The sequence below is a fragment of the Scyliorhinus canicula genome, chromosome 18 (genome assembly GCF_902713615.1).
Source record: "Scyliorhinus canicula chromosome 18, sScyCan1.1, whole genome shotgun sequence".
Classification (NCBI taxonomy): Eukaryota; Metazoa; Chordata; class Chondrichthyes; order Carcharhiniformes; family Scyliorhinidae; genus Scyliorhinus; species Scyliorhinus canicula.
In genome coordinates this window covers 102,932,976-102,953,269 of record NC_052163.1, presented here as the reverse complement: position 1 = coordinate 102,953,269, position 20,294 = coordinate 102,932,976, and the positions used below count along the sequence as shown (strand labels likewise).

Here is a 20,294-nt window from a genome sequence, read left to right as displayed (position 1 = left end):
ATGGTAGTACATAGCTAAACGAATCAGGAGATTGCAGCAGCATGTTGTTTCCTTTAATTGCACCCGATAAATGATATGAAAAATACAATTGGTTCCAATTACAGTCAAAAGTCCAGGCTATTTTCTCAGCGATAATCATAATGTATATTACTGTAACAAGTAGGCGGATATCAAATCTGCAATGAAGTTACTGTGAAAATCCCGTAGTTGCCACACCCCGGCGCCTGTCTGGGTAAACTGAGGGAGAATTCAGAACGTGCAATTCCCTTCAAGGCACGTCTTTCGGAACTCATTATCTTCCCGTGTACATGTCATTTCACAAAAAACAATAAGACTAATATGAATAGAAACATGTATATATTGATCGATCCTTTCCAGTTCCCTCAATAACAGCGTACACTTTTTAAAAAACAGAGCCATCAGTATCGACAACAAATACACAGACTTCCACTGAAGCACCAACATCTACATCAGCACCTCCCTCACCAAGTACAACAGCAACAACTTCTGAAGCAAGCTCCATTGAAACATCGACAACTGAAGCAACAACCATAACAACATCAATAAGTTCAACAAGTGGTGAGTATGAGTGTTCTCTGTTCAGTTATAATATTCTGAACTGTTTCACCGACTGCAAGTATAAAAACACATAATTGAAATTTAACAGAAGAATATGGCATGATTTTGGCTATCAATATGCAGAGTAGAATAACAGGCAAATTCCAATTTCTGATTTCTGCTTTGCAACAACGCCATTTGTTAGTCGAACGTAATATCACGTGAAGAAGCTGAATTTTCAGCTATAATGTTTGAATCTTCTGTCAGATATGTCATAGACCTCTATAAGACTGTCACACACTTAAGCCTCTGCAACAGAACAGTCAACCTCAAACATACAGACATCCACCACAGTACAAGCTGTTACATCTGCTCCACCCTGAATAAGTACAATGGCAACAATAACTGCACTGAATTCCACAGAAACATTGACAACTCCAGAAGCATCAATCACATTATCTCTCCCTTCTACAAGTGGTGAGCATGCAAGTGATACCAGATCAGTTCTACCATTTCCATTTATTCTAACAACTCCAAGTGTAGAAACACTTCACTGAAGATTGTCAAAGAAGTATAGCATGTGGTTGACCACAATTGCCCCAAGTAGAATAATGTGCAGATGAAATTTGCTCATTCATTTTGCTTAAGAATGCCCAGGTTACATTCGTAATATCCATGACATGCGAGCTCAAGGAAGCTGATTTTTGGGCTAAATATTTTCTGTGTCTTTTCTTGTTTTTTATACAACTTCTAAGTCTGTCACCTATGTTCACACCAGTAGAGGAATCTTCAGCTGTTACTACTGAGACATCCACAGCAGCACAAAGCACAGCATCAACTACTATCTCAACTATTACAACAGCGCTAACACTTGGAGTGAGCTCCACTGAAGCATCAACTACTGAAGCAACAACAGGCACCACAGCACCCCCATCAACAAGTGGTGAGTAACCGAAAACACTCGTTGCACCTATCCCATTCTCTGAAAAACTACTCGTAGTTAGAAACACATGAAGGCAGTATAAACATAATATATTATGATGTACTTGGCTATAATGATACATGGAACAATCTAGTGCTCATCTCTGCGAGGGAGTAAATAGTATGGTGATGTTTACACTGGGCTAGTAATACAGAATACAAAAGTCATTCTCTTGGGACCCTGGTTCAAATTCCACCACTGCAGGTGGGGAAATTTAAATTTAATTTTTAAAAGTCTGGATTTCAATGTCAAAAGCTGACCACAAAACGATTTCCGAAAAACCCATCTGGTTGAATAATGTCCATAGGGAAGGAAATATGCCGTCCTCACCTGGTCTGACCTACATGTGAATCCAGACACAAGCAATGTGGCTAACTCTTAAATGTTACTTCATGGGATGGGCAATGAATGCTGGCACAGCCTGCGATGCCCAAGTCCATGAACAAATCATTTAAAAAAATTATTGCAGCTGTACGTCAGTAAATACCAAAGCCACATTAAATTACTTAGTGAAGCCCATTAGACATGAGTATGAACAGTATAAAAAGGACGTGCGATGTGGAAAAATTATAATATATTATCCATGCTCTCTATTTAACTGAATAAAAGCAATACCTCTTTAAATAATAGCGGCAGAATCATCAACTACAAGCACACAGATAACCACAGCAGCACTGACCTCCCCATCATCTCCACCCGCAACAAGTGAAACAGCATCAACATCGACAGTGGGCTCTACTCAAGGATCAACAACTAAAGAGTTGACATACACTACGTCACTCCCATCAACAAGTGGTGAGCACACAATATCAAACTAATGCAGCAATTCAAATATTAATCATTTGAAACTGCTGCAAGATGGTAGTACATTGCAAAACGAATCAGGAGATTGCAGCAGCATGTTGATTCCTTTAATTGCACCCGATAAATGATATGAAAAATACAATTGTTTCCAATTACAGTCAAAAGTCCAGGCTATTTTCTCAGCGATAATCATAATGTATATTACTGTAACAAGTAGGCGGATATCAATTCTGCAATGAAGTTACTGTGAAAATCCCGTAGTTGCCACACCCCGGCGCCTGTCTGGGTAAACTGAGGGAGAATTCAGAACGTCCAATTCCCTTCAAGGCATGTCTTTCGGAACTCATTATATTCCCGTGTACATGTCATTTCACAAAAAACAATCAGACTAATATGAATATAAACATGTATATATTGATCAATCCTTTCCAGTTCCCTCAATAACAGCGTACACTTTTTAAAAAACAGAGCCATCAGTATCGACAACAAATACACAGACTTCCACTGAAGCACCAACATCTACATCAGCACCTCCCTCACCAAGTACAACAGCAACAATTTCTGAAGCAAGCTCCATTGAAACATCGACAACTGAAGCAACAACCATAACAACATCAATAAGTTCAACAAGTGGTGAGTATGAGTGTTCTCTGTTCAGTTCTAATATTCTGAACTGTTTCACCGACTGCAAGTATAAAAACACATAATTGAAGTTTAACAGAAGAATATGGCATGATTTTGGCTATCAATATGCAGAGTAGAATAACAGTCAAATTCCAATTTCTGATTTCTGCTTTGCAACAACGCCATTTGTTAGTCGAACGTAATATCACGTGAAGAAGCTGTATTTTCAGCTATAATGCTTGAATCTTCTGCCAGATATGTCATAGACCTCTATAAGACTGTCACACACTTAAGCCTCTGCAACAGAACAGTCAAGCCCAAACATACAGACATCCACCACAGTACAAGCTGTTACATCTGCTCCACCCTGAATAAGTACAATGGCAACAATAACTGCACTGAATTCCACAGAAACATTGACAACTCCAGAAGCATCAATCACAACATCTCTCCCTTCTACAAGGCGTGAGCATGCGAGTGATACCTGATCAGTTCTACCATTTCCATTTATTCTAACAACTCCAAGTGTAGAAACACTTCACTGAAGATTGTGAAAGAGGTATAGCATGTGGTTGACCACAATTGCGCCAAGTAGAATAATGTGCAGATGAAATTTGCTCATTCATTTTGCTTAAGAATGCCCAGGTTACATTCGTAATATCCATGACATGCGAGCTCAAGGAAGCTGATTTTTGGGCTAAATATTTTCTGTGTCTTTTCTTGTTTTTTATACAACTTCTAAGTCTGTCACCTATGTTCACACCAGTAGAGGAATCTTCAGCTGTTACTACTGAGACATCCACAGCAGCACAAAGCACAGCATCAACTACTATCTCAACTATTACAACAGCGCTAACACTTGGAGTGAGCTCCACTGAAGCATCAACTACTGAAGCAACAACAGGCACCACAGCACCCCCATCAACAAGTGGTGAGTAACCGAAAACACTCGTTGCACCTATCCCATTCTCTGAAAAACTACTCGTAGTTAGAAACACATAAAGGCAGTATAAACATAATATATTATGATGTTCTTGGCTATAATGATACATGGAACAATCTAGTGCTCATCTCTGCGAGGGAGTAAATAGTATGGTGATGTTTACACTGGGCTAGTAATACAGAATACCAAAGTCATTCTCTTGGGACCCTGGTTCAAATCCCACCACTGCAGGTGGGGAAATTTAAATTTAATTTTTAAAAGTCTGGATTTCAATGTCAAAAGATGACCACAAAACGATTTCCGAAAAACCCATCTGGTTGAATAATGTCCATAGGGAAGGAAATATGCCGTCCTCACCTGGTCTGACCTACATGTGAATCCAGACACAAAGCAATGTGGCTAACTCTTAAATGTTACTTCATGGGATGGACAATGAATGCTGGCGCAGCCTGCGATGCCCAAGTCCATGAACAAATCATTTAAAAAAATTATTGCAGCTGTACGTCAGTAAATAACAAAGCCACATTAAATTACTTAGTGAAGCCCATTAGACATGCGTATGAACAAGATATAAAGGACGTGCGATGTGGAAAAATTATAATATATTATCCATGCTCTCTATTTAACTGAATAAAAGCAATACCTCTTTAAATAATAGCGGCAGAATCATCAACTACAAGCACACAGATAACCACAGCAGCACTGACCTCCCCATCATCTCCACCCGCAACAAGTGAAACAGCATCAACATCGACAGTGGGCTCTACTCAAGGATCAACAACTGAAGAGTTAACATACACTACGTCACTCCCATCAACAAGTGGTGAGCACACAATATCAAACTAATGCAGCAATTCAAATATTAATCATTTGAAACTGCTGCAAGAAGGTAGTACATTGCAAAACGAATCAGGAGATTGCAGCAGCATGTTGATTCCTTTAATTGCACCCGACAAATGATATGAAAAATACAATTGGTTCCAATTACAGTCAAAAGTCCAGGCTATTTTCTCAGCGATAATCATAATGTATATTACTGTAACAAGTAGGCGGATATTAATTCTGCAATGAAGTTACTGTGAAAATCCCGTAGTTGCCACACCCCGGCGCCTGTCTGGGTAAACTGAGGGAGAATTCAGAACGTCCAATTCCCTTCAAGGCACGTCTTTCGGAACTCATTATATTCCCGTGTACATGTCATTTCACAAAAAACAATAAGACTAATATGAATAGAAACATGTATATATTGATCAATCCTTTCCAGTTCCCTCAATAACAGCGTACACTTTTTAAAAAACAGAGCCGTCAGTATCGACAACAAATACACAGACTTCCACTGAAGCACCAACATCTACATCAGCACCTCCCTCACCAAGTACAACAGCAACAACTTCTGAAGCAAGCTCCATTGAAACATCGACACCTGAAGCAACAACCATAACAACATCAATAAGTTCAACAAGTGGTGAGTATGAGTGTTCTCTGTTCAGTTCTAATATTCTGAACTGTTTCACCGACTGCAAGTATAAAAACACATAATTGAAGTTTAACAGAAGAATATGGCATGAGTTTGGCTATCAATATGCAGAGTAGAATAACAGACAAATTCCAATTTCTGATTTCTGCTTTGCAACAACGCCATTTGTTAGTCGAACGTAATATCACGTGAAGAAGCTGTATTTTCAGCTATAATGCTTGAATCTTCTGCCAGATATGTCATAGACCTCTATAAGACTGTCACACACTTAAGCCTCTGCAACAGAACAGTCAACCTCAAACATACAGACATCCACCACAGTACAAGCTGTTACATCTGCTCCACCCTGAATAAGTACAATGGCAACAATAACTGCACTGAATTCCACAGAAACATTGACAACTCCAGAAGCATCAATCACGACATCTCTCCCTTCTACAAGGCGTGAGCATGCGAGTGATACCTGGTCAGTTCTACCATTTCCATTTATTCTAACAACTCCAAGTGTAGAAACACTTCACTGAAGATTGTGAAAGAGGTATAGCATGTGGTTGACCACAATTGCGCCAAGTAGAATAATGTGCAGATGAAATTTGCTCATTCATTTTGCTTAAGAATGCCCAGGTTACATTCGTAATATCCATGACATGCGAGCTCAAGGAAGCTGATTTTTGGGCTAAATATTTTCTGTGTCTTTCCTTGTTTTTTATACAACTTCTAAGTCTGTCACCTATGTTCACACCAGTAGAGGAATCTTCAGCTGTTACTACTGAGACATCCACAGCAGCACAAAGCACAGCATCAACTACTATCTCAACTATTACAACAGCGCTAACACTTGGAGTGAGCTCCACTGAAGCATCAACTACTGAAGCAACAACAGGCACCACAGCACCCCCATCAACAAGTGGTGAGTAACCGAAAACACTCGTTGCACCTATCCCATTCTCTGAAAAACTACTCGTAGTTAGAAACACATAAAGGCAGTATAAACATAATATATTATGATGTTCTTGGCTATAATGATACATGGAACAATCTAGTGCTCATCTCTGCGAGGGAGTAAATAGTATGGTGATGTTTACACTGGGCTAGTAATACAGAATACCAAAGTCATTCTCTTGGGACCACTGCAGGTGGGGAAATTTAAATTTAATTTTAAAAAGTCTGGATTTCAATGTCAAAAGATGACCACAAAACGATTTCCGAAAAACCCATCTGGTTGAATAATGTCCATAGGGAAGGAAATATGCCGTCCTCACCTGGTCTGACCTACATGTGAATCCAGACACAAAGCAATGTGGCTAACTCTTAAATGTTACTTCATGGGATGGACAATGAATGCTGGCGCAGCCTGCGATGCCCAAGTCCATGAACAAATCATTTAAAAAAATTATTGCAGCTGTACGTCAGTAAATAACAAAGCCACATTAAATTACTTAGTGAAGCCCATTAGACATGAGTATGAACAAGATATAAAGGACGTGCGATGTGGAAAAATTATAATATATTATCCATGCTCTCTATTTAACTGAATAAAAGCAATACCTCTTTAAATAATAGCGGCAGAATCATCAACTACACGCACACAGATAACCACAGCAGCACTGACCTCCCCATCATCTCCACCCGCAACAAGTGAAACAGCATCAACATCGACAGTGGGCTCTACTCAAGGATCAACAACTGAAGAATTGACATACACTACGTCACTCCCATCAACAAGTGGTGAGCACACAATATCAAACTAATGCAGCAATTCAAATATTAATCATTTGAAACTGCTGCAAGATGGTAGTACATTGCAAAACGAATCAGGAGATTGCAGCAGCATGTTGATTCCTTTAATTGCACCCGATAAATGATATGAAAAATACAATTGGTTCCAATTACAGTCAAAAGTCCAGGCTATTTTCTCAGCGATAATCATAATGTATATTACTGTAACAAGTAGGCGGATATCAATTCTGCAATGCAGTTACTGTGAAAATCCCGTAGTTGCCACACCCCGGCGCCTGTCTGGGTAAACTGAGGGAGAATTCAGAACGTCCAATTCCCTTCAAGGCACGTCTTTCGGAACTCATTATATTCCCGTGTACATGTCATTTCACAAAAAACAATCAGACTAATATGAATAGAAACATGTATATATTGATCAATCCTTTCCAGTTCCCTCAATAACAGCGTACACTTTTAAAAAAACAGAGCCATCAGTATCGACAACAAATACACAGACTTCCACTGAAGCACCAACATCTACATCAGCACCTCCCTCACCAAGTACAACAGCAACAATTTCTGAAGCAAGCTCCATTGAAACATCGACAACTGAAGCAACAACCGTAACAACATCAATAAGTTCAACAAGTGGTGAGTATGAGTGTTCTCTGTTCAGTTCTAATATTCTGAACTGTTTCACCGACTGCAAATATAAAAACACATAATTGAAGTTTAACAGAAGAATATGGCATGATTTTGGATATCAATATGCAGAGTAGAATAACAGACAAATTCCAATTTCTGATTTCTGCTTTGCAACAACGCCATTTGTTAGTCGCACGCAATATCACGTGAAGAAGCTGAATTTTCAGCTATAATGTTTGAATCTTCTGCCAGATATGTCATAGACCTCTATAAGACTGTCACAGACTTATGCCTCTGCAACAGAACAGTCAACCTCAAACATACAGACATCCACCACAGTACAAGCTGTTACATCTGCTCCACCCTGAATAAGTACAATGGCAACAATAACTGCACTGAATTCCACAGAAACATTGACAACTCCAGAAGCATCAATCACAACATTTCTCCCTTCTACAAGGCGTGAGCATGCGAGTGATACCTGATCAGTTCTACCATTTCCATTTATTCTAACAACTCCAAGTGTAGAAACACTTCACTGAAGATTGTCAAAGAGGTATAGCATGTGGTTGACCACAATTGCCCCAAGTAGAATAATGTGCAGATGAAATTTGCTCATTCATTTTGCTTAAGAATGCCCAGGTTACATTCGTAATATCCATGACATGCGAGCTCAAGGAAGCTGATTTTTGGGCTAAATATTTTCTGTGTCTTTTCTTGTTTTTTATACAACTTCTAAGTCTGTCACCTATGTTCACACCAGTAGAGGAATCTTCAGCTGTTACTACTGAGACATCCACAGCAGCACAAAGCACAGCATCAACTACTATCTCAACTATTACAACAGCGCTAACACTTGGAGTGAGCTCCACTGAAGCATCAACTACTGAAGCAACAACAGGCACCACAGCACCCCCATCAACAAGTGGTGAGTAACCGAAAACACTCGTTGCACCTATCCCATTCTCTGAAAAACTACTCTTAGTTAGAAACACATAAAGGCAGTATAAACATAATGGGCGAAATTCTCCCCCCCCCAACGACGGGTGGGAGAATAGCGGGAGGGCCTTCCCGACTTTTTTGACGCCCTCCCGCTATTCTCCCCCCCCCCCGCCGAAATCCCGACACGAATCGCTGCCGCCGTTTTTTTACGGCCGGCAGCGATTCACAGCTGTTAGAAGGGCCGAAGTCCCAGCCCTTTACGACCTTTTTACGAACGGCAAACACACCTGGTCCTGCCATTCGTAAAAACGTCGTGACCACCTGGAAAAAAATAACCATGGCACCGATTGGCACGGCAGTACCACGGCCGTGCCAAGGGTGCCATGGGCCCGCGATCGGTGCCCACCGATCGCGGGCAGCGGGCCCGATGCCCGCGCACTATTTGTCCTTCCGCCGCCCCGCAGTATCAATACGCGGGGCGGCTGAGGGGCAACCCGGACCGCGCATGCGCGGGTTTCGCGCAAAAACGCGATGACGTCACCCGCGCATGCGCGTGTGGAGTCTTCCCACCTGCGCATGCGCGGCTGACGTCATATGACGCGTCAGCCGGCGCTAAGTCCGACAAGCGGGCTTAACGATTTTCGTTAAGCCCGACTTGTCGGGGCCTCCGACGTCGGGCTGCTAGCCCCGACCGGGGACCAGAATCGGTCCCCCGTCGGGAAGGGGCGCGATGCCGTAAAACCCGCCCGGGTTTTACGGCAGTTTGACGATTTCTCCCGTTTTGGGAGAATTTCGCCCAATATATTATGATGTTCTTGGCTATAATGATACATGGAACAATCTAGTGCTCATCTCTGCGAGGGAGTAAATAGTATGGTGATGTTTACACTGGGCTAGTAATACAGAATACCAAAGTCATTCTCTTGGGACCCTGGTTCAAATCCCACCACTGCAGGTGGGGAAATTTAAATTTAATTTTTAAAAGTCTGGATTTCAATGTCAAAAGATGACCACAAAACGATTTCCGAAAAACCCATCTGGTTGAATAATGTCCATAGGGAAGGAAATATGCCGTCCTTACCTGGTCTGACCTACATGTGAATCCAGACACAAAGCAATGTGGCTAACTCTTAAATGTTACTTCATGGGATGGACAATGAATGGTGGCACAGCCTGCGATGCCCAAGTCCATGAACAAATCATTTTTAAAAATTATTGCAGCTGTACGTCAGTAAATAACAAAGCCACATTAAATTACTTAGTGAAGCCCATTAGACATGAGTATGAACAAGATATAAAGGACGTGCGATGTGGAAAAATTATAATATATTATCCATGCTCTCTATTTAACTGAATAAAAGCAATACCTCTTTAAATAATAGCGGCAGAATCATCAACTACAAGCACACAGATAACCACAGCAGCACTGACCTCCCCATCATCTCCACCCGCAACAAGTGAAACAGCATCAACATCGACAGTGGGCTCTACTCAAGGATCAACAACTGAAGAGTTGACATACACTACGTCACTCCCATCAACAAGTGGTGAGCACACAATATCAAACTAATGCAGCAATTCAAATATTAATCATTTGAAACTGCTGCAAGATGGTAGTACATTGCAAAACGAATCAGGAGATTGCAGCAGCATGTTGATTCCTTTAATTGCACCCGATAAATGATATGAAAAATACAATTGTTTCCAATTACAGTCAAAAGTCCAGGCTATTTTCTCAGCGATAATCATAATGTATATTACTGTAACAAGTAGGCGGATATCAATTCTGCAATGAAGTTACTGTGAAAATCCCGTAGTTGCCACACCCCGGCGCCTGTCTGGGTAAACTGAGGGAGAATTCAGAACGTCCAATTCCCTTCAAGGCACGTCTTTCGGAACTCATTATATTCCCGTGTACATGTCATTTCACAAAAAACAATAAGACTAATATGAATAGAAACATGTATATATTGATCGATCCTTTCCAGTTCCCTCAATAACAGCGTACACTTTTTAAAAAACAGAGCCATCAGTATCGACAACAAATACACAGACTTCCACTGAAGCACCAACATCTACATCAGCACCTCCCTCACCAAGTACAACAGCAACAATTTCTGAAGCAAGCTCCATTGAAACATCGACAACTGAAGCAACAACCATAACAACATCAATAAGTTCAACAAGTGGTGAGTATGAGTGTTCTCTGTTCAGTTCTAATATTCTGAACTGTTTCACCGACTGCAAGTATAAAAACACATAATTGAAGTTTAACAGAAGAATATGGCATGATTTTGGATATCAATACGCAGAGTAGAATAACAGACAAATTCCAATTTCTGATTTCTGCTTTGCAACAACGCCATTTGTTAGTCGAACGTAATATCACGTGAAGAAGCTGAATTTTCAGCTATAATGTTTGAATCTTCTGCCAGATATGTCATAGACCTCTATAAGACTGTCACACACTTAAGCCTCTGCAATAGAACAGTCAACCTCAAACATACAGACATCCACCACAGTACAAGCTGTTACATCTGCTCCACCCTGAATAAGTACAATGGCAACAATAACTGCACTGAATTCCACAGAAACATTGACAACTCCAGAAGCATCAATCACAACATCTCTCCCTTCTACAAGGCGTGAGCATGCGAGTGATACCTGATCAGTTCTACCATTTCCATTTATTCTAACAACTCCAAGTGTAGAAACACGTCACTGAAGATTGTCAAAGAAGTATAGCATGTGGTTGACCACAATTGCCCCAAGTAGAATAATGTGCAGATGAAATTTGCTCATTCATTTGGCTTAAAAATGCCCAGGTTACATTTGTAATATCCATGACACGCGAACTCAAGGAAGCTGATTTCTGCGCTAAATATTTTCTGTGCCTTTCCTTGCTTTTTATTCAACTTCTAAATCTGTCACCAATGTTCAAACCAGTAGAGGAATCTTCAACTGTTACTACTGAGACATCCACAGCAGCACAAAGCACAGCATCAACTTCTATCTCAACTATTACAACAGCGCTAACACTTGGAGTGAGCTCCACTGAAGCATCAACTACTGAAGCAACAACAGGCACCACAGCACCCCCATCAACAAGTGGTGTGTAACCGAAAACACTCGTTGCACCTATCCCATTCTCTGAAAAACTACTCGTAGTGAGAAACACATGAAGGCAGTATAAACATAATATATTATGATGTTCTTGGCTATAATGATACATGGAACAATCTAGTGCTCATCTCTGCGAGGGAGTAAATAGTATGGTGATGTTTACACTGGGCTAGTAATACAGAATACCAAAGTCATTCTCTGGGGACCCTGGTTCAAATCCCACCACTGCAGGTGGGGAAATTTAAATTTAATTTTTAAAAGTCTGGATTTCAATGTCAAAAGATGATCACAAAACGATTTCCGAAAAACCCATCTGGTTGAATAATGTCCATAGGGAAGGAAATATGCCGTCCTCACCTGGTCTGACCTACATGTGAATCCAGACACAAAGCAACGTGGCTAACTCTTAAATGTTACTTCATGGGATGGGCAATGAATGCTGGCACAGCCTGCGATGCCCAAGTCCATGAACAAATCATTAAAAAAAAATTATTGCAGCTGTACGTCAGTAAATAACAAAGCCACATTAAATTACTTAGTGAAGCCCATTAGACATGAGTATGAACAAGATATAAAGGACGTGCAATGTGGAAAAATTATAATATATTATCCATGCTCCCTATTTAACTGATTAAAAGCAATACCTCTTTAAATAATAGCGGCAGAATCATCAACTACAAGCACACAGATAACCACAGCAGCACTGACCTCCCCATCATCTCCACCCGCAACAAGTGAAACAGCATCAACATCGACAGTGGGCTCTACTCAAGGATCAACAACTGAAGAGTTGACATACACTACGTCACTCCCATCAACAAGTGGTGAGCACACAATATCAAACTAATGCAGCAATTCAAATATTAATCATTTGAAACTGCTGCAAGATGGTAGTACATTGCAAAACGAATCAGGAGATTGCAGCAGCATGTTGATTCCTTTAATTGCACCCGATAAATGATATGAAAAATACAATTGTTTCCAATTACAGTCAAAAGTCCAGGCTATTTTCTCAGCGATAATCATAATGTATATTACTGTAACAAGTAGGCGGATATTAATTCTGCAATGAAGTTACTGTGAAAATCCCGTAGTTGCCACACCCCGGCGCCTGTCTGGGTAAACTGAGGGAGAATTCAGAACGTCCAATTCCCTTCAAGGCACGTCTTTCGGAACTCATTATATTCCCGTGTACATGTCATTCCACAAAAAACAATCAGACTAATATGAATAGAAACATGTATATATTGATCAATCCTTTCCAGTTCCCTCAATAACAGCGTACACTTTTAAAAAAACAGAGCCATCAGTATCGACAACAAATACACAGACTTCCACTGAAGCACCAACATCTACATCAGCACCTCCCTCACCAAGTACAACAGCAACAATTTCTGAAGCAAACTCCATTGAAACATCGACAACTGAAGCAACAACCATAACAACATCAATAAGTTCAACAAGTGGTGAGTATGAGTGTTCTCTGTTCAGTTCTAATATTCTGAACTGTTTCACCGACTGCAAGTATAAAAACACATAATTGAAGTTTAACAGAAGAATATGTCATGATTTTGGATATCAATATGCAGAGTGGAATAACAGATAAATTCCAATTTCTGATTTCTGCTTTGCAACAACGCCATTTGTTAGTCGAACATAATATCACGTGAAGAATCTGAATTTTCAGCAATAATGTTTGAATCTTCTGCCAGATATGTCATAGACCTCTATAAGACTGTCACACACTTAAGCCTCTGCAACAGAACAGTCAACCTCAAACATACAGACATCCACCACAGTACAAGCTGTTACATCTGCTCCACCCTGAATAAGTACAATGGCAACAATAACTGCACTGAATTCCACAGAAACATTGACAACTCCAGAAGCATCAATCGCAACATCTCTCCCTTCTACAAGTGCTGAGCATGCGAGTGATACCTGATCAGTTCTACCATTTCCATTTATTCTAACAACTCCAAGTGTAGAAACACGTCACTGAAGATTGTCAAAGAAGTATAGCATGTGGTTGACCACAATTGCCCCAAGTAGAATAATGTGCAGATGAAATTTGCTCATTCATTTGGCTTAAGAATGCCCAGGTTACATTCGTAATATCCATGACATGCGAGCTCAAGGAAGCTGATTTTTGGGCTAAATATTTTCTGTGTCTTTTCTTGTTTTTTGTACAACTTCTAAGTCTGTCACCTATGTTCACACCAGTAGAGGAATCTTCAGCTGTTACTACTGAGACATCCACAGCAGCACAAAGCACAGCATCAACTACTATCTCAACTATTACAACAGCGCTAACACTTGGAGTGAGCTCCACTGAAGCATCAACTACTGAAGCAACAACAGGCACCACAGCACCCCCATCAACAAGTGGTGAGTAACCGAAAACACTCGTTGCACCTATCCCATTCTCTGAAAAACTACTCGTAGTTAGAAACTCATAAAGGCAGTATAAACATAATATATTATGATGTTCTTGGCTATAATGATACATGGAACAATCTAGTGCTCATCTCTGCGAGGGAGTAAATAGTATGGTGATGTTTACACTGGGCTAGTAATACAGAATACCAAAGTCATTCTCTTGGGACCCTGGTTCAAATCCCACCACTGCAGGTGGGGAAATTTAAATTTAATTTTTAAAAGTCTGGATTTCAATGTCAAAAGATGACCACAAAACGATTTCCGAAAAACCCATCTGTGTGGTGATCACAAGTTAACTAGATGCAATACAACTGAGCAAACACTAGAGGGAGCACGGGAGAGCCATAAAAATAGACCGGGACAGGAAGTGACGACACACTTCACGGAAGGCAGAACTGGTAGCAGGACAGACACACCAGCTAGTAGCATTTGAGGTAGCCGTAGGTAAAGCTCTGAAGAGAGAACGAATTCACAATAAAGCATCTTCTCCACATTTGAGACTACGAGTTCTATTAAGACACGAGGAACAACACAATCTGGTTCAATAATGTCCATCAGGGAAGGAAATATGCCGTCCTCAGCTGGTCTGACCAACATGTGACTCCAGACACAAAGCAATGTGGCTAACTCTTAAATGTTACTTCATGGGATGGGCAATGAATGGTGGCACAGCCTGCGATGCCCAAGTCCATGAACAGATCATTAAAAAGAAATTATTGCAGCTGTACGTCAGTAAATAACAAAGCCACATTAAATTACTTAGTGAAGCCCATTAGACATGAATATGAACAAGATATAAAGGACATGCGATGTGGGAACATTATAATATATTACCCATGCTCCCTATTTGACTGAATAAAATCATTACCTCTTTAAATAATAGCGGCAGAATCATCAACTACAAGCACACAGATAACCACAGCAGCACTGACCTCCCCATCATCTCCACCCGCAACAAGTGAAACAGCATCAACATCGACAGTGGGCTCTACTCAAGGATCAACAACTGAAGAGTTGACATACACTACGTCACTCCCATCAACAAGTGGTGAGCACACAAAATCACACTTATGCAGCAATTCAAATATTAATCATTTGGAACAGCTGGAAGATGGTAGTACATTGCAAAACGAATCAGGAGATTGCAGCAGCATGTTGTTTCCTTTAATTGCACAGGATAAATGGTATGAAAAATACAATTGTTTCCAATTACAGTCAAAAGTCCAGGCTATTTTCTCAGCGATAATCATAATGTATATTACTGTAACAAGTAGGCTTATATCAATACTGCAATTAAGTTACTGTGAAAATCCCCTAGTCGCCACATTCTGGCGCCTGTCTGGGTAAACTGAGGGAGAATTCAGAACGCCCAATTCCCTTCACAGGCACATCGTTCGGAACTCATTTTAATCCCCAATAGGTGACATTTCACAAAAAACAATAAGACTAATATGAATAGAAACATGTATATATTGATCCATCCTTTCCAGTTCCCTCAATAACAGCGTACACTTTTTAAAACACAGAGCCATCAGTATCGACAACAAATACACAGACTTCCACTGAAGCACCAACATCTACATCAGCACCTCCCTCACCAAGTACAACAGCAACAATTTCTGAAGCAAGCTCCATTGAATCATCGACACCTGAAGCAACAACCATAACAACATCAATAAGTTCAACAAGTGGTGAGTATGAGTGTTCTCTGTTCAGTTCTAATATTCTGAACTGTTTCACCGACTGCAAGTATAAAAACACATAATTTAAATTTAACAGAAGAATATGGCATGATTTTGGCTATCAATATGCAGAGTAGAATAACATGCAAATTGCAATTTCTGATTTCTGCTTTACAACAACGCCATTTGTTAGTCGAACGTAATATCACGTGAAGAAGCTGAATTTTCAGCTATAATGCTTGAATCTTCTGCCAGATATGTCATAGACCTCTATAAGACTGTCACACACTTAAGCCTCTGCAACAGAACAGTCAACCTCAAACATACAGACATCCACCACAGTACAAACTGTTACATCAGCTCCACCCTGAATAAGTACAATGGCAACAATAACTGCACTGAACTCCACAGAAATATTGACAACTCCAGAAGCATCAATCACAACATCTCCCCCTTCTACAAGTGGTGAGCATGCGAGTGATACCTGATCAGTTCTACCATTTCCATTTATTCTAACAACTCCAAGTGTAGAAACACTTCACTGAAGATTGTCAAAGAAGTATAGCATGTGGTTGACCACAATTGCCCCAAGTTGAATAATGTGCAGATGAAATTTGATCATTCATTTTGCTTAAGAATGCCCAGGTTACATTCGTAATATCGATGACATGCGAGCTCAAGGAAGCTGATTTTTGGGCTAAATATTTTCTGTGTCTTTCCCTGTTTTTTATACAACTTCTAAGTCTGTCACCTATGTTCACACCAGTAGAGGAATCTTCAGCTGTTACTACTGAGACATCCACAGCAGCACAAAGCACAGCATCAACTTCTATCTCAACTATTACAACAGCGTTAACACCTAGAGTGAGCTCCACTGAAGCATCAACTACTGAAGCAACAACAGGCACCACAGCACCCCCATCAACAAGTGGTGAGTAACCAAAAACACTCGTTGCACCTATCGCATTCTCTGAAAAACTACTCTTAGTTAGAAACATATAAAGGCAGTATAAACATAATATATTATTATGTTCTTGGCTATAATGATACATGGAAGAATCTAGTACTCATCTCTGTCAGGGAGGAAATAGTATGGTGATGTTTACACTGGGCTAGTAATCCAGAAATCCAAAGTCATTCTCTGGGGACCCTGGTTCAAATCCCACCACTCACTGCAGGTGGGAAAAGTTAAATTTAATTTTTAAACGTCTGGATTTCAAAGTCAAAAGATGACCACTAAACGATTTCTGAAAAACATATCTGGTTCAATAATGTCCATCAGGGAAGGAAATATGCCGTCCTCAGCTGGTCTGACCTACGCGTGACTCCAGACACAAAGCAATGTGGCTAACTCTTAAATGTTACTTCATGGGATGGGCAATGAATGGTGGCACAGCCTGCGATGCCCAAGTCCATGAACAAATCATTTTTAAAAATTATTGCAGCTGTACGTCAGTAAATAACAAAGCCACATTAAATTACTTAGTGAAGCCCATTAGACATGAGTATGAACAAGATATAAAGGACGTGCGATGTGGAAAAATTATAATATATTATCCATGCTCTCTATTTAACTGAATAAAAGCAATACCTCTTTAAATAATAGCGGCAGAATCATCAACTACAAGCACACAGATAACCACAGCAGCACTGACCTCCCCATCATCTCCACCCGCAACAAGTGAAACAGCATCAACATCGACAGTGGGCTCTACTCAAGGATCAACAACTGAAGAGTTGACATACACTACGTCACTCCCATCAACAAGTGGTGAGCACACAATATCAAACTAATGCAGCAATTCAAATATTAATCATTTGAAACTGCTGCAAGATGGTAGTACATTGCAAAACGAATCAGGAGATTGCAGCAGCATGTTGATTCCTTTAATTGCACCCGATAAATGATATGAAAAATACAATTGTTTCCAATTACAGTCAAAAGTCCAGGCTATTTTCTCAGCGATAATCATAATGTATATTACTGTAACAAGTAGGCGGATATCAATTCTGCAATGAAGTTACTGTGAAAATCCCGTAGTTGCCACACCCCGGCGCCTGTCTGGGTAAACTGAGGGAGAATTCAGAACGTCCAATTCCCTTCAAGGCACGTCTTTCGGAACTCATTATATTCCCGTGTACATGTCATTTCACAAAAAACAATAAGACTAATATGAATAGAAACATGTATATATTGATCGATCCTTTCCAGTTCCCTCAATAACAGCGTACACTTTTTAAAAAACAGAGCCATCAGTATCGACAACAAATACACAGACTTCCACTGAAGCACCAACATCTACATCAGCACCTCCCTCACCAAGTACAACAGCAACAATTTCTGAAGCAAGCTCCATTGAAACATCGACAACTGAAGCAACAACCATAACAACATCAATAAGTTCAACAAGTGGTGAGTATGAGTGTTCTCTGTTCAGTTCTAATATTCTGAACTGTTTCACCGACTGCAAGTATAAAAACACATAATTGAAGTTTAACAGAAGAATATGGCATGATTTTGGATATCAATATGCAGAGTAGAATAACAGACAAATTCCAATTTCTGATTTCTGCTTTGCAACAACGCCATTTGTTAGTCGAACGTAATATCACGTGAAGAAGCTGAATTTTCAGCTATAATGTTTGAATCTTCTGCCAGATATGTCATAGACCTCTATAAGACTGTCACACACTTAAGCCTCTGCAACAGAACAGTCAACCTCAAACATACAGACATCCACCACAGTACAAGCTGTTACATCTGCTCCACCCTGAATAAGTACAATGGCAACAATAACTGCACTGAATTCCACAGAAACATTGACAACTCCAGAAGCATCAATCACAACATCTCTCCCTTCTACAAGGCGTGAGCATGCGAGTGATACCTGATCAGTTCTACCATTTCCATTTATTCTAACAACTCCAAGTGTAGAAACACGTCACTGAAGATTGTCAAAGAAGTATAGCATGTGGTTGACCACAATTGCCCCAAGTAGAATAATGTGCAGATGAAATTTGCTCATTCATTTGGCTTAAAAATGCCCAGGTTACATTTGTAATATCCATGACACGCGAACTCAAGGAAGCTGATTTCTGCGCTAAATATTTTCTGTGCCTTTCCTTGCTTTTTATTCAACTTCTAAATCTGTCACCAATGTTCAAACCAGTAGAGGAATCTTCAACTGTTACTACTGAGACATCCATAGCAGCACAAAGCACAGCATCAACTTCTATCTCAACTATTACAACAGCGCTAACACTTGGAGTGAGCTCCACTGAAGCATCAACTACTGAAGCAACAACAGGCACCACAGCACCCCCATCAACAAGTGGTGTGTAACCGAAAACAGTCGTTGCACCTATCCCATTCTCTGAAAAACTACTCGTAGTGAGAAACACATGAAGGCAGTATAAACATAATATATTATGATGTTCTTGGCTATAATGATACATGGAACAATCTAGTGCTCATCTCTGCGAGGGAGTAAATAGTATGGTGATGTTTACACTGGGCTAGTAATACAGAATACCAAAGTCATTCTCTGGGGACCCTGGTTCAAATCCCACCACTGCAGGTGGGGAAATTTAAATTTAATTTTTAAAAGTCTGGATTTCAATGTCAAAAGATGATCACAAAACGATTTCCGAAAAACCCATCTGGTTGAATAATGTCCATAGGGAAGGAAATATGCCGTCCTCACCTGGTCTGACCTACATGTGAATCCAGACACAAAGCAACGTGGCTAACTCTTAAATGTTACTTCATGGGATGGGCAATGAATGCTGGCACAGCCTGCGATGCCCAAGTCCATGAACAAATCATTAAAAAAAAATTATTGCAGCTGTACGTCAGTAAATAACAAAGCCACATTAAATTACTTAGTGAAGCCCATTAGACATGAGTATGAACAAGATATAAAGGACGTGCAATGTGGAAAAATTATAATATATTATCCATGCTCCCTATTTAACTGAATAAAAGCAATACCTCTTTAAATAATAGCGGCAGAATCATCAACTACAAGCACACAGATAACCACAGCAGCACTGACCTCCCCATCATCTCCACCCGCAACAAGTGAAACAGCATCAACATCGACAGTGGGCTCTACTCAAGGATCAACAACTGAAGAGTTGACATACACTACGTCACTCCCATCAACAAGTGGTGAGCACACAATATCAAACTAATGCAGCAATTCAAATATTAATCATTTGAAACTGCTGCAAGATGGTAGTACATTGCAAAACGAATCAGGAGATTGCAGCAGCATGTTGATTCCTTTAATTGCACCCGATAAATGATATGAAAAATACAATTGTTTCCAATTACAGTCAAAAGTCCAGGCTATT

The 20,294-nt window shown here is 40.2% G+C and overlaps 1 protein-coding gene across 1 annotated transcript in view; it reads left to right on the top strand.

Moving 5' to 3' along the window:
- The window catches only part of LOC119952933 (mucin-16-like), a 306,095-nt gene that overhangs the window by 90,580 nt on the left and 195,221 nt on the right, over positions 1-20,294 (top strand). Inside the window, exons 51-74 of the mRNA XM_038776568.1 lie at positions 415-579; positions 1,337-1,501; positions 2,171-2,335; positions 2,813-2,977; positions 3,735-3,899; positions 4,570-4,734; positions 5,212-5,376; positions 6,134-6,298; positions 6,952-7,116; positions 7,594-7,758; positions 8,516-8,680; positions 10,077-10,241; positions 10,719-10,883; positions 11,641-11,805; positions 12,477-12,641; positions 13,119-13,283; positions 14,041-14,205; positions 15,140-15,304; positions 15,783-15,947; positions 16,705-16,869; positions 17,545-17,709; positions 18,187-18,351; positions 19,109-19,273; positions 19,945-20,109. Coding sequence (XP_038632496.1) covers positions 415-579; positions 1,337-1,501; positions 2,171-2,335; positions 2,813-2,977; positions 3,735-3,899; positions 4,570-4,734; positions 5,212-5,376; positions 6,134-6,298; positions 6,952-7,116; positions 7,594-7,758; positions 8,516-8,680; positions 10,077-10,241; positions 10,719-10,883; positions 11,641-11,805; positions 12,477-12,641; positions 13,119-13,283; positions 14,041-14,205; positions 15,140-15,304; positions 15,783-15,947; positions 16,705-16,869; positions 17,545-17,709; positions 18,187-18,351; positions 19,109-19,273; positions 19,945-20,109 — 3,960 coding nt within the window. The remainder of the gene's footprint in view (positions 1-414; positions 580-1,336; positions 1,502-2,170; positions 2,336-2,812; positions 2,978-3,734; positions 3,900-4,569; positions 4,735-5,211; positions 5,377-6,133; positions 6,299-6,951; positions 7,117-7,593; positions 7,759-8,515; positions 8,681-10,076; positions 10,242-10,718; positions 10,884-11,640; positions 11,806-12,476; positions 12,642-13,118; positions 13,284-14,040; positions 14,206-15,139; positions 15,305-15,782; positions 15,948-16,704; positions 16,870-17,544; positions 17,710-18,186; positions 18,352-19,108; positions 19,274-19,944; positions 20,110-20,294) is intronic.